Below are 14,811 nucleotides of genomic sequence, written 5' to 3'. Positions count from 1 at the left end.
GATTATTCAATGCGCTCATCTCATACTAAGCATCGAAGATTGCTTCATGCATCCCCTTCAGACTAAGCATTAAAGATTACCTAGCATGTCATTCTCAGGTTAATCATTAAGATTTATCAATATACCCTTCTCGAGTTAAGCATCAAAAGCTACCCAATATGCTTTTCTCGAACTAAGCATAAAAAGTTGCCTAACGTGCCCCCTCGGACTAGGCATCAAAAATTGCTTTACAAGCCTCTTAGTAATACTTGTTCGTTCGATGGATCGATCATGACTCCTTAACATGTATGCAGGTGACCAACTTGTCGAGCCAATGGAATTGTTATGCTTTGAGAGTCCTCTAAATCAATAGATGGCTTTCTAATCAAAAATAATAATAAAAAACCCATGATCATTAACCCAACCATGTTAGCATCGAACACAACCATATCAGTATCCATCGAATTTAAGATACTCGGAAAGCATTCTTCCCACTCCATTGAATATTCCTCCTAACCACTACTAGGTATAGAGATACCAGCTACAAAAGATGAGTTGTACCATAATTATCAAGATCATACCCTATTCACCCCCATTTTATCTTGTTCCACTTTGGCATATAACTTGAGCGTCAGATAGACCAAGTCGAGAGCCCCACCTGATATCGGTCTTAGTGGAAGTCAACCCCCACATTTGACTCCCGAAGATGTATTGGGTGATTTAAAAAGCTCTAAGCACAAGTCAGAACTAGGATCAAGTGGAACTAGTCGGGCATTCTAAGTCAACCATCTCTCTCGTAGTTCTTTCACTATATTTCGAAATTCTCTAAATCCCCTACTATAACTTAAGAATTAGAGGAGTATTTGTCGACAGTACCTCTAAGGGTTTGTATAATCGTTACCCACATCATCGACTCTAGACACAAATGCACAAGTGAACCCAACTCTTTTTATGTGTCGGAAAACTCGAATATGTTTGGTTTGTTCAAAATATTGTTTTGTGAGCATGACAAGTTACAAAAGCGATCTTGAAGCCTTCTATGATTCTTTACCAGTGAGCTTGAATCATGACACAACCCTCAAACACGTTGTTCAACCGACACCCCCTGAAGGGTACAACGACTCTTTATAACATGTTTCATCCAATGCTGGAAAACACGCAACTGAAAGCTTGTAGAGATAATTTCGAGGTTGTCATATATCCATCATGTAACCAAGTCAGTGCAAAGCCGACAAATGCGACAAGTCCTATTGGAACTAACTGCAAGCTTAAACTAGAATCACAAAGAACATGCAGCATAATTAAAACTTGAATACATTCACAGTGAAATTGCAATTCTCAATATAAGTCAATCAAGTCTGCAGTTTTTGAAATTTATTTTAATCGATAGCCTAGGAAGAACATGAACGTTGAAATATCTCAACATACAGTATACAGATGGTATTAACAAAGATAGCTTTTCTTTTGAGAGAAACATTAAGAAAGATAACTACCTTTTTCACTCCATCTTTAATTTCCCATCACAAATCAAACAAAATTTAAGCCCCATTAGATGTTACCAGATACAATGTATTCTCTAAACTTAGGCAGACCATGCACTAGTACCTACCTAACAATACAAAGTCATCGTCATCAAGAACCTGTACATCTTTTTCTCCCACAAAATTCTTACGCCCGAGCGCCTCCACGATGCCTAGGAATTCAAGTCTCCTCTCCAGAGGAAGTGGAACATAAGGCAACCTGAAAACTGGTCTAATCACACCAAGCTGTGCAAGAGCAGTATTAAGACCAATAGGGTTTGGTTCTCGGAACAGCCATTTTATGAGAGGCATCACCTTCGCCTTCAGTGAAGGATTCCTCCCTCGAAACATGATCTCGTGCATCAAACCTGGAATGAGGTTGCTAGCAACAGAAATAACCCCCGTGGCACCAGATGCCCACCTAGCATCATGACACTCATCATCATTTCCGCTCCATATCGTGATCCCTTTATTTACATAATCTTTGATTCGGTCATTTCCCATGCACTCCTTAACACCTGCCATATTAGGAATCAGGGAGACTTGCTGTATAACTGCAGGAGGAATATCCTGCCCTGTCCTCGATGGCACATTGTATATGATTGTTGGGCCCATTGAAAGGACAGACTCAAAATGCGAGACCATTCCTTGCGTGGATGTCTTTCCATAATAAGGATTGATATGCAATGCAGCATGCATTCCTACGGCAAAACCTTGCTCAGTTGCATGGATTGCCTCTCTCGTGGAGTTGCTTCCGGTATTCCCGATGACTTTGACTGATGAACCAAAGCAATTGACAGTGTGTCCAATGAGCATAATGTGTTCGTCCCAGCTCATGAGATGACCCTCTCCCGTGGTACCTCCAACTATTACACCTTCAGCACCATTAACAATCTGCATGTGCATCAAGGAGTCATACGCTTCAAGGTCAAATCTCCCATCAGGCAGGTATGGGGTCTTGATGGCTGTGATTAATCTTAAGCATTTGATATCGTCAACAGATGTCCTGAAACAGCAAACACCAACAGCAGAGTTAGCATCAGAATATTAAGCAAAAACAAGTTATATATATATATATATATATATATATATATATATATATATATATATGATGAGGATAGTAATTATGATAAGACTCGACTGACGTCAGATGACGTCTTACGCAACAGCACCTGGTCAATGCAGACCGGAACGCCGATCGAGGCGCATTAACATTCTGTCAAAGCTCAATTCTTCACGCCACGCCAACACAAAGTCAGACGCTACCAGCCTGCCCCCTGCAAGCGGGCAGCTCAGGAAGCAATAAGCTTCCCTATAAATACCCTCTCGTTCATCAGAAAGAGGGGGGAGTGACAGATACAAACACCTCTTCTTCTGAAACCCCTTCCACATCTTCGACTAACTTGATCGTCGGAGGGGTCGGGCCGAGCGCCCCGACCCGACCTTTGTGCAGATGCGAAGCCGAGGGTCCCCGCCGGACGCGCGGACGAGGAGTTCCCGCCCGGAGGACACGGCGACCCCGTCCCGACCGGACCATCGCACCGGACCGACCTCGCGGGCTCGAGGAACGCCCCAGGGAGATCCCCGTCGTCCGGACCCGAACCGAGCCGCGTCGGCCCCGAGGCCACGGCTCAAAGTTGTTTCCCACAACAGATTGGCGCTAGAAGGAGGGCCCGGAATGTCGGGTTATCACCCGAGCGGCCCAGACGAGCCCACGGCTGAGAGGCCGCGCCCGACCGAAGCCTCAGAGGAACATCCCCCGCACGGATGCCATCGTGACAAACACCCCGCCACGACCTCCGAACGATACTGGCAAATATTCAACGACCCGGGTTTGTCGCCGCACGACGGCGCCCCCGCCGACTCGACGCCCGTGTCACCCAAGGCCTTTCAGGACCTCGCCCGTCAAGTCCGAGATCTGATGGATATGGTGCAAACCATCATCCCGCTCGTTCCTTATCCGGCACACCCGCCTGCAGTCCAACAACTGCGACAACGCAAGGCGCCCGTTCGGGCCCACACGACACTTCCGGCGTTCCCCACTTCGCCTCGGGTCCGACCGGCCCCACTCGGGGATCCAGTAATGGCAAACCCGAGCAGCCGCTCGGAACCCGAGGCACTCTCTTCGGACACCCTACGAGCCCAGTTGCGCTTCGTCAGCCAGCGACTCGACGAGGTGCAAAATGAGGTTCGCAGGTCCAAGGGAGAGCTCGGGGAGGACGCACACCAAGGGTCTCCCTTCACGCCCGAGATACGGGATTTGACAGTCCCCCCGGACTTCCAGCTCCCCTCTCTGGACGCTTACGATGGCTCCCCCGACCCGGCGGACCATGTAGCTGCTTTTCGCGCCCAAATGGCACTATGCGGAACCTCTGATGCCTTGATGTGCAGAGCGTTCCCTACCACTCTGAGAGGGCCGGCCCACGCATGGTACGACGGCTTAAGGACCGGAACTATCGCTTCCTTCGACCAGCTCGTCAAGGACTTCGAGCTCCACTTCGTGGCCTACGCATGGCCGAAGCCTTCCGCGGCACTGCTCCTCGGACTCAAACAAAGGGAGGACGAGCCCCTCTCACATTTTGTGGGTCGCTTTGCCACACAAATCCGGGGTTTGCCGGACACTCACCCTTCTCAGTTGGTGCAGGTGTTTATAATAGGCCTACGACCTTCCAGATTCCTCTGGTCCCTCGTGGAGCGGCCCCCCACCACGATGCCAGAGATGCTCCAGCGGGCTAACCAGTGCATCGCGGCGGAGGCCTGGGTGGCCGTAAGGAGAAGGGACGACTTTCGGCAGCGGGCTCCATAGAAGGGGTCAAGCACCCGCGACGGCTATCCGATGTAGTCCTCGTGAAAAGAAATTTAGGCCCTGCCTCAGTCTCTTCCGAGCGAAGGTTCAGTATCTACCTGACTACCTCCCGACTCGCGGTTAGCCCCGGCCTAAATCCTTCTGAATCTACACGGCTCGGCCGAAGTCTGTCGAGTCCACCTCAGCATGGCCTGCCCGCCTGAGCCATATCCCTCGGCCGTAGACTGCCGAGCCCCCCTCAGGGCGGCATGTTGCCCGAGACCACGCCTGTGCGGCCTACCCGCCTACGTCGTGCTCCTCGGCTCCATGCTCCCCGAGATCACACCTGCGCGGCCAGCCCGCCTGCGTCGTGCTCCTCAACCCCATGCTCCCCGAGACACACCTGCGCGGCCAGCCTACCTGCATCGTGCTCCTCGGCTCCATGCTCTCCAAGACACACCTGCATCGTGCTCCTCGGCTCCATGCCCCGAGACACACCTGCGCGGCCAGCCCGCTTGCGTCGTGCTCCTCGGCTCCATGCTCTCCGAGACACACCTGCGCGGCCAGCCCGCCTGCGTCGTGCTCCTCGGCTCCATGCCCCGAGACACACCTGCGCGGTCAGCCCGCCTGCGTCGTGCTCCTCGGCCCCATACCCCGAGACACACCTGTGCGACCAGCCCGCCTGCGCCGTGCTTCTCGACTCCATGCCCCGAGACACACCTGCACGGCCAGCCCGCCTGCATCGTGCTCCTCGGCTCAATGCCCCGAGACACACCTGCGCGGCCAGCCCGCCTACATCGTGCTCCTCGGCTCCATGCTCTCCGAGACACACCTGCGCGGCCAGCCCGCCTGCGTCGTGCTCCTCGGCTCCATGCCCCAAGACACACCTGCGCGGCCAACCCGCCTACGTCGGGCTCCTCGGCTCCATGCTCCCCGAGACACATTTGTGCGGCCAGCCCGCCTGCGTCGTGCTCCTCAGCTCCATGCCCCGAGACACACTTGCGCGGCCAACCCGCCTGCGTTGTGCTCCTCGGCTCCATGCCCCGAGACACACCTGCGCGGCCAGCCCGCCTGCGTCGTGCTCCTCGGCTCCATGCTCTCCGAGACACACCTGCGCGGCCAGCCCGCCTGCGTCGTGCTCCTCGGCTCCATGCTCTCCGAGACACACCTACGCGGCCAGCCCGCCTGCGTCGCGCTCCTCGGCTCCATGACCCGAGACATGCCTGCGCGGCCAGCCCGCCCGCGTCGTGCTCCTCGGCTCCATGACCAGAGACACGCCTGCGCGGCCAGCCCGCCTGCGTCGTGCTCCTCGGCTCCATGCTCCCCGAGACCGCGTCTGCGCGGCCAGCGCACCTGAAAGCTGAACCCATGCCTCGGACTCCCGTTACAACGACCGACGCATAGCTTTTTTCCGGGGGGGAATATGATGAGGATAGTAATTATGATAAGACTCAACTGACGTCAGATGACGCCTTACGCAACAGCACCTGGTAAATGCAGACCGGAACGCCGACCGAGGCGCATTAACATTCTGTCAAAGCTCAATTCTTCACGCCACGCCAACACAAAGTCAGACGCTACCAGCCTGCCCCCTGCAAGCGGGCAGCTCAGGAAGCAGTAAGCTTCCCTATAAATACCCTCTCGTTCATCAGAAAGAGGGGGGAGTGACAGATACAAACACCTCTTCTTCTGAAACCCCCTCCACATCTTCGGCTAACTTGATCGTCGGAGGGGTCGGGCCGAGCGCCCCGGCCCGACCTTTGTGCAGGTGCGAAGCCGAGGGTCCCCGTCGGACGCGCGGACGAGGAGTTCCCGCCCGGAGGACACGACGACCCCGTCCCGACCGGACCATCGCACCGGACCGACCCCACGGGCTCGAGGAACGCCCCAGGGAGATCCCCGTCGTCCGGACCCGAACCGAGCCGCGTCGGCCCCGAGGCCACGGCTCAAAGTTGTTTCCCACAACAATATATATATATATATATATATATATATATATATATATATATATATATATATATATATATATATATATATCAGCATCATTCATCATTCATATGAGCAAAAAGCAAGTTAAAGATAATAGGAGGATTGGTATGATTTGCGAGGATAAACTATTATGTGTTCCTGTAAGACCAACCTGTTAAATTCTAAGCTGCGCATAGGGAGGTGAATAGTATGGATGATGGCAGCTTTTGGAGATCTCCATCTTCTAGCCCTAGATGTATGCATCCAAGAAAGCATCAGCATAGAGCAGTTGCCACAAATTATTCATCAAAGTTCCTACGTGGTTCAAGCTAGCAAGAATGGAACAACAAAAAACATATACAACAGTCTCAGCTAGAGTATTATACAGTGCCAACCATAACCTAAGAAGCTTGAAAACTGAATAGAAATTGAGTTCAACAGTAAAATGCAGCCTATACATCAAAAGTTTATTATCTTTTTGTCAAAGATGTCAAGAAACTGACAGTAGATGGCTCTCTTATTGGAACTGTATAATAATAAAATAGCAATAACATATTTCAACTAAATGTTGGTACCCTTGGCATGAATCTGCATGGGGCATGCCGAAACTTTTCTGCCACTGTATGGCATGCTTCAACTCGTGGCAACATGTGTTGATCAGTACACAATTATGCATATACAATAAAACAAGAAAGAATTCCAGTGATATAAACATGTATAAGTCTTGTACATGTATGGTTCTTCTAGCAACATCTTCTAGATGGACAGGAATACTTTGCTTGTGAAATTTGTCAATATGTTATATTAACCTGTTTCTTCAAACTTGGATATAAATGAGAATTTCTTGTAAGAAAGGTAAGTATGAACACATCTCCTAAATCCTAAATCCTAAATCAAAGTAAAATTTGGAAGACCAACATCCTTAATTTGCCATTTAAGATTGAGATAAAAATAAACCTTTATACTTGTCCAATATAATTTAGTTTACAATGCCCTGACATTTGAAGTTTACAAACTTACCAAATCAGTTATGAGTCACTTGATGAGTGAGTGGCTACAGAACATCCCTGTAGGCATCCATTTCATGGATGGAGAGATCCACTCGCAAGATAAAACAACACAGATAATAGATTCCTAGCACATCATTATGGACACATAAGCCATTAAGATGGAATAACAGTTGCAAAGGTCCCATGAAGAAACTCGAGGAAATCTTGTAATGCATGTGTACAAGTCATAACTTTCTCATGTCCGCTGAGCTTGCCGATAATAAAAGGTACCCACGAGGCTTAGGACCATATCAAGTAGACTCATTTCTTTAGCTGGTGAGTTTTGAATATAATCTTTGGCTCAAAAGCTTCTATACCATAGTACCCTTCTCGTTAATTATTTCTAGACTTCTGCCAACAGTACATATGAAGGTTCTTGCTAATTTCCTACTTGGAAGTTTGTGGACATCTAAATGAGCATTATCGTTTGTATTCTTAAGAAAAAGTTGCCATTCCTTCTGCGTTGAAATTTGACACGAAATAAGTGCAATGAGGATCCTCTGTTTCGAAAGCAATCGACTTTCCAAACTCATAGCGCGCTCAATAGATTGTCATACTTTGCGAAAAAAAATGACTTTGGCACAAGCTATGGATATCTAGTGATTAGCATGAAGTAGTGAAGTGATGTCACATATCTACGTTCAAATATTCCAATACTACATGAAACTTGAGACAAAACAGGAGTCAGAGAAGAAACATAGCACATTGACCCGGGAAACAAGCCAGACTAAAACAAGATCAACCTTTGGCAGGAGTCGTATGCCGCACGAAAAGGCTTCAGCCGAGATCTAAGAGCCGCCGCGGCATCGGCCGATGACAAGTTGTGGCTCGTTATCAGTAAAGACGCCATCCTCCGTTCTCTTCTATCTTCCTCTTGTCAAGTGGAGGAACAACAAAAACAACAAAGCCCAGAGAGTGATCAACCGTCTTACACAGGATCGCTGAGGAGACGTCGAACGATTCAACAAACGATGGTGGGAATGGTGATTCTGATGGAAATAGGGGTGGCGGTGGCGTCGGCGGCGGTTGAGAGGCAACGGAGCGGCGCAGTAGCTGTGGAATCCATGTGACGGCGACTTCTCGTCGATGTTTTAGGGGAGAAGGGAGGCGAGTCAGGGATGGAAACAGGGAGAGGTGGGGGGGGGGGGGGTGTGTGGGTAAGGCTAAGTCACGAGTCTTCGCGTCGCCAAGTCTCGCTAGGGTTTTAATATTTCTACCGCCTTTCTTCGCTCATTTCCTACTTTCTTCCCGCGTGGGGCCCGCTGTGCCCATAGCTTCCGATCCAATAATTTGTCTTACGTCAAACGTATATTACGCGGCGCGTGGCGGAGGGAATACGGTGGGGGGCCCGAAGGACGGTTGGCTACCAGCCCGGCCCGTAATTGCCATTTGTGTTACACCAATACCAAGAAACGCCGGTGGTCATCGGAACATGCCCAACATCAATGGCTACGATCCAAACACTATTACCAACGATTGGCAAATTGTTTTCGTACCCAACTACAGTGGCCCATGGTTTGATAAAATATGTTTAATTTTACTTCGGTTAAAGGTTTGGTTGTTGAATAGGGGGATATGGATTCTAGTTTAAGTATATCATAAATTTGATGTCGGCCAAATAAATGAGTGTAGCAATGGATTCTTAAAAAAGAACTATGTTCGGAAATAAAAGTCCTTTAATATTTAAATGAGTAAGAGTTTCGAAAGATCCGATCAAGTATCAAAAATAAAAAATATAATTTATTAAAAAGGGCTCAATGAAAATATATGTAGGGGTCTTTGACATTTGATTGTTGGATTGAGTTATTACTTTTTTTTTTCTTTGACGACATATGTGATTATGTAGTGATGAATCTCTTATATCAATTTTCATAGGGTTGAGTCGATTGTCACATCACTCAAATGGTGATGATGCGTCACCCATCTGATATTAAGGTGTCGGTCATGTGGTGTTAAGGTGTTAATCATATGGTGCTAAGTGTTAGTGACATAGAATTAAGGTGATAGTCTTTCTAATGTTATTATCTCCAAATCATTTGCCCTCATCTTGGCATATGCAATAGAGTTGTGACATAATGAAGATTCTATTTGACTACTGATCATAAGGATGATGATTCGATCACCCTTTTATTGAAAAAGTATTTTGGGCCAATTTGATCATGTTATTATCGAAAAGAGTGGTTTGGGTTGATTTCATCATATTATCGTCAAAAGGAGTATTTTAGACTGATTTAATCATATTTTAGGCCAATTCAATTGCATATCATTGAAAGAAGTGCTTTGCATTGATTCAGTTGTGCTATTATGGAAAAGAGTGTCTTGGGTTAATTTGGTCACATTATCATTGTAAGAACTTTTTTAGGCTGATCCATTTGTATTATTGTCAAGAGGAGCACTTTAGGTTGATTCAACCATATTATCGTCGAAATAATACCTTAGCTGATTTGGTATATCATTGAGGGGGTTAATTCAGCTGCATCATCATCAAAATAGCACTTTATATCGATTTGGCCACACTATCGTTCAAAGGAGCCCTTTAAACCAATTTGGTTGAGCTACCATTAAAAGGAGAGTTTTGGGTTAATCGATTATGCCATTATCATAAGGAATATTTTGGGTTAATCGTTCAAAGGAGCCTTAGGCCGATTTGGTTACGTCATTACCAAGAGTTGCCTCTTCAAGTGGTTCAATCGTATTAGTATTGGAAGCCACCTCTTTGAGTGATACAGTTGTGTTGGTATCGAGTGTCATCTCTTAGATTTGTTTGATTGTGTTGGTGTCAAGAGACACTTTTTGGAGTGATTCGACCATATTAGTGTCGATGGTTGCCTATGTTAGTATTAAGAATTGCCTCTAATTTGATCATATTAGTGTTAGAAATTAGCTCTTCAAATAGTTCACCTGTGTTGGTATTGGGAGCTAGCTCTTCATGAGGTTTGACCATGTTGGTGTTGAGAACATCTCTTTAGATAATTTTATCATGTTATTATTGGGATCGCCTCGTCAAACGATTTGACCATATTGGTATTGGGAATTACTTATTTAGATGATTCGGTGATATTGGTGTTGCTCAGTTTCAAGTTCACATTATCCAACCAAAAGGTGGTACGATGCAAGTTCACTTTATCCCACCAAAAGTTGGTATGATTTACTGTTTAGCCCCAATGATATCTCTTTTACTTAAGTGGTTCATATCATTATTTTGTTAAGTCATCCTTCTAATGCTATTCTATTAACGTAATATTTAGTTACATGACACGTAGAGAGGGTTCAAAGCCAACCATGATCAAAATTTAAGTCTATTGTAAACTTGATGTTGGGAGATGAATGGGTTCAATAAGGGATCATGCAAAAAAATTATATCAGGGCATATCCAACAAAGTCCTTCCGATATTTAAATCAGTAAACGGTTTAAAAGACTAGGTCAAGTGTAGGATATAAAAGGCATTATTCACTAGAGAAGAGGGAGCCTCTTAAGAACATTCTTGGGGGCTTTTATAGTGCGATATTTGATCATTAGATTAAAGTCATGGTTAATGCTTGGAATAGTTATGTGCTTCCTTTGGCCACATATGTTATCGTATAGAGTTGAATCGAGGAAACATGAAGTGATGACTAATCAAATGAGTTCCTATGTACCAATTTTTGTATGTCTTTGTCAATCGCCACATCACTCGAAGGGTGATGATGCATCATGTCATCAAGGTGTTAGCCATATAGTTGTGAGGTATCGACTATATGATGTTAAGGGGTTAGTCATATTACATTGGATGTCAATCACATAACATTGAGGTGTCAATAGTCCTCTTATGTATTATTCTCATATCACTTACCCATATCATTACTTGGTATATGTAGTGGAGTTGAGGCACAATGAAGTTTTTGTTTGATTACTAACTATAAGGAGGACAATTTGTCCATCCTATTATCGACAATGTTCATTGGGCCAATTTACTCATATCGTCGTCGAAATGAGTGCGTCGAGTTGATTCGATCAATTATCGTTAAAATGAGTGCTTTGAATTGGTTTGATTATGTTATCATCGAAAGCTCACTTTGAGTCAATTCAACTATGCTATCATTATAAAGAATGTTTTGGTCATATTCAATCGTGTTGCCATTAAAAGTTGAATATACATAAGAGTTTTCTATAGTGTGGTACTTGATTATTGGATTGAGATCATAATTAATGCTCAAAACAGTCACACGCTTCTTTCAACCATATATGCAATCGTGTAGCACTAAATCCAAGAAACATGGGGTAACGATTGATTAAGTAAGATTCAGTGTACCAATTTTTTGCAGGGCTGAGTCGATCACCACATCACCTGAATGGTGATGATACAGTGTCATATGATTGTCACCTTAGCACCATGTGCCAACACCTCGGCATCACATAGTTAACACCTCACCGTTATGTGACCGACACCTTGTTGTCAAATGAGCGATGCATCATCATCCATTGGGTGATGTGACGATCGACTCAGCCGTATGAAAATTGGTACATGAAATCTGACTCAACCGGTAATATCCCATGTTCCCCGAATACATGCTACACGATCGCATATGTGGCTATTGAAAAAGCGTAATTATTCAGGGCATTAATCATGACCTCAATTCAACGATCAGAAACCTCATTATAAAAGGCATTCCAAGTATGTTCTCAACGAGGCTGTCCATCCTCGATGAATTATACCTTTAATATTTGATACTTGATCAAATACTTTGAACTCTTACTCATTTAAACATCGAAGGAATCTCACAGGGTATATGATAGATAAGGACTCCAACCAAGATTGACTTCGAAGAATTCCTTTTGTGTATCCGACAATTGAATTCTGTTTTCACATTTTCACAAAATATTGTGCTATCAAAAACGTTTTGAATAAGAACACTGGGATGCCAATTGTGTCATTTTCTTTTGGCTATCTGAATACGTGAATGGCCTTAGAACAGTTACCCAAAGTACTTGAGCTTGTGGTCAGTCGCAATGTATCTCAACCTGATCATAACACAAAAAATAAGTCGATCAGAATGAATAAACTTCATGTCCCCAATCCACCAGACCGAAACAGATGTCCTGAGTAAACACATCCAGCATCGTGAATCTTCATTCACAGAAATGCTTGAAGAAATAGCTAAACAAGCAACCGATTAAACTCTTCTCTACGCTACATGGTCAAGTTATTGATCTGAACTGGAATCCATGACTGCCTCGATCTGTGGTTTCCGGAGTGGGATACTGCTGCTGCAGTAGAAATATGTGAGGATTGACTGATGTTTCTCCAGGATTCAAGCTGTTTGAAGAATGAGCATCGGTCAGTCCTGCAGCAGCAAGCTTCAAATGCTGGACTTCTGCAGTCAGAGCCTCGTTTAGAGCTGCATGATGGCACAAGAACAGCTTCTGATGTAATTATAATTCCAATCACCAAACACCAACTAGCAAGTGATAGCATTTACCATCTCTCAATTGTGCCTGTCGTTCCATAGCCTGAAGGCGAAACTTCAGCTCAGTGTTCTGATTTGTGAGGCCAGCTGAGTCTCTCTGTGGATAATCAGAAGAAACGTAAGAAAATGAAGAAATCAAACCACAAGAAAATTCTTGATCAAGAACGGAGAACGAGACTCACTTGCAATGAAGTCAGCTGTGTTGACAGAGCGGTGGTTTCTGTCTGCAATGCCTGCACCTTATGTTCCAGCTCTGCTATATACCTCGTCTTACGCTCCTTGGAACGCGCAGCAGACTGCCGGTTGGCTAATATCCTGAGATAACGAGATCAAGTCAGAGAGCGTTCATGTAATCGGAACATGTCCTTTTAGTGTTGGAAGATGAACGAATCCACGGAACCTCTTGACACGTTTAGGATCGGTCCTTGCCATCTCGACCAGCTTCTCGTTCTCCATGATCTTCTTCATCTCGACACCACTGAAGTGGCCGTTGCCAAACTCCAAGCTGAAGGTGTTCGGCGCCGCGTGCCCCGCTCGTGATCCGGGAAAAGGCAGCGGCTTTGGCGGCTCCTCCACGAAGTTGAACTTGCCCACGAAACTATCCATCGAAAGACTCCGACTGTGCCTAGAAGCTGCCATGACCTGAGTAGGATCACCTGCAGCATTTCGTTTCAACCCTTCCTTCCTGGAAGCATCATTTGCGCGGAGTCCAACACTACAACTGCCACCAGTGTGTTCCTTCACGTTGCTATCTGCTTCGTTCTCGCTACTGTCAGCAGCATTCGTCTTGGATCCGCTGTCTCTGCTATCAAAATCCTCGTGATTGTCCTCGGAAGAATTTAGCGCATCGAGGCCATCGAGATTCATGTAAGCGTTGAACAAGTCGTCGCCCGTGACACCAGCGGCGTCCAATCCGCGGTTCCAGTCGATCTCCACCTTCACTGCGGCCGCCGTCAGCTTAGCAGAGTCCAGGAACCCCGCGGCGAGGGGAGCGGCATCTTCGGCCTGCACGGGCTGAGACGGCGAAAGGAAGGCGAAGGGGACGTCGCTCTGGGAGCGCCTATGTGCCTTGCGGGGTGGAGGGCCTTCCTTGGTCCGGGCAAGGTCGACGGCGCAGGATGCAGCGTTACAGGGCGGGAGCGGCGGGGAGTGGGAGCTGCGAACGTGGTGCTCGTCCATGGAAACATCTGCGGTCGGCGTGGAGTCGACGTTATAGCTCGGAGACTGCAGGGAGTCGAGGGAGAAGACGGTCGGTTGGGAGCGGGAGTGGGAGTGGAGGTGGCCGGCCGGGGGCAATTGGTGAGCCATCGGCGGCAAGCGAGGGGCGGGGAACAGGAATTTGCCGGCCTCCGCGCCATTGCTGGAATACTGTTGTTGTTTGAAGCGGGGCAAGAACGGGTTCCCCCGTAACTGCTGCATCAGCTCGTTGCCACTTTCCTCCATGCCTTTCAAACGGAGCCACAAGTAGCTTAGAAGAACAGAGAAAGAAAAAGGAGATCGCGATGTGACCGTTCGCGGAGCATCTATTAAATGATGGGGAATGGTAGCACACCGGTTTGTGCCGTGAACGATTTGGCGCAGCCTCTTGACCGTGCTTCTTACCTTCAATTTTATCTCGGGGAAGTGGAGAGGGCGATGCAACATGGGATGCGGCCAATCTGGATCAGATGATAGACTAGATGGCCGCTTTTGGAATCTCGCGAAAGCGAGCACACCCAGTGACCGTGTGGGGGCCGGGCGTCGTGGCGTCGTGCGTGCACTCCACCGGCGGTGGGAAGGCCAGGATTTGAGCATCTCGAGAGTGTTTGAGAGTGCATATTACCATGTATTATTGCATTCGGACATCTGGGGGAGTCAGTCGAATCGATGCAGCTGTGATGCCGCGTGTGGAGTGGCGCTCACATTGCTCGACGTGCATTCGACGTACGCGTATGGAGACGTGGATCCATCGATGGATACTTCATTCATTCGCCGAGGTGGTGGTTAGCGGTGCTGCTTGCCCTTTTACGAGAGGAGTGACGTAGATGAGACCACGAGGAGGGGACGATGGGGTGGGACCGCC

The 14,811-nt window shown here is 47.1% G+C and overlaps 2 protein-coding genes across 2 annotated transcripts; both read right to left on the bottom strand.

Annotated features, from left to right (window-relative positions):
* Nucleotides 1-1,314: 1,314 nt before the first annotated feature.
* Nucleotides 1,315-8,456, bottom strand: LOC135596836 (4-hydroxy-tetrahydrodipicolinate synthase, chloroplastic-like). Its single transcript, XM_065089042.1, has 3 exons — nt 8,045-8,456; nt 6,425-6,502; nt 1,315-2,505 (listed from the first exon to the last, which is right to left on the bottom strand). The coding sequence occupies exons 1-3, from the start codon at nt 8,149-8,151 to the stop codon at nt 1,578-1,580; spliced, it is 1,113 nt and encodes a 370-aa protein (XP_064945114.1). The 5' UTR covers nt 8,152-8,456; the 3' UTR covers nt 1,315-1,577.
* A 3,886-nt stretch (nt 8,457-12,342) lies between these two features.
* Nucleotides 12,343-14,504, bottom strand: LOC103970853 (bZIP transcription factor 30-like). Its single transcript, XM_009384780.3, has 4 exons — nt 13,150-14,504; nt 12,932-13,064; nt 12,762-12,846; nt 12,343-12,680 (listed from the first exon to the last, which is right to left on the bottom strand). Exons 1-4 carry the CDS (start codon nt 14,391-14,393, stop codon nt 12,481-12,483), a joined length of 1,662 nt encoding a protein of 553 aa, XP_009383055.3. The 5' UTR covers nt 14,394-14,504; the 3' UTR covers nt 12,343-12,480.
* Nucleotides 14,505-14,811: the final 307 nt, after the last annotated feature.

This window comes from Musa acuminata, chromosome BXJ1-11 (genome assembly GCF_036884655.1).
Source record: "Musa acuminata AAA Group cultivar baxijiao chromosome BXJ1-11, Cavendish_Baxijiao_AAA, whole genome shotgun sequence".
Taxonomy (NCBI): Eukaryota; Viridiplantae; Streptophyta; class Magnoliopsida; order Zingiberales; family Musaceae; genus Musa; species Musa acuminata.
The sequence above is the reverse complement of the archived record's forward strand: the minus strand, read 5'-3'. Positions and strand labels throughout refer to the sequence as shown.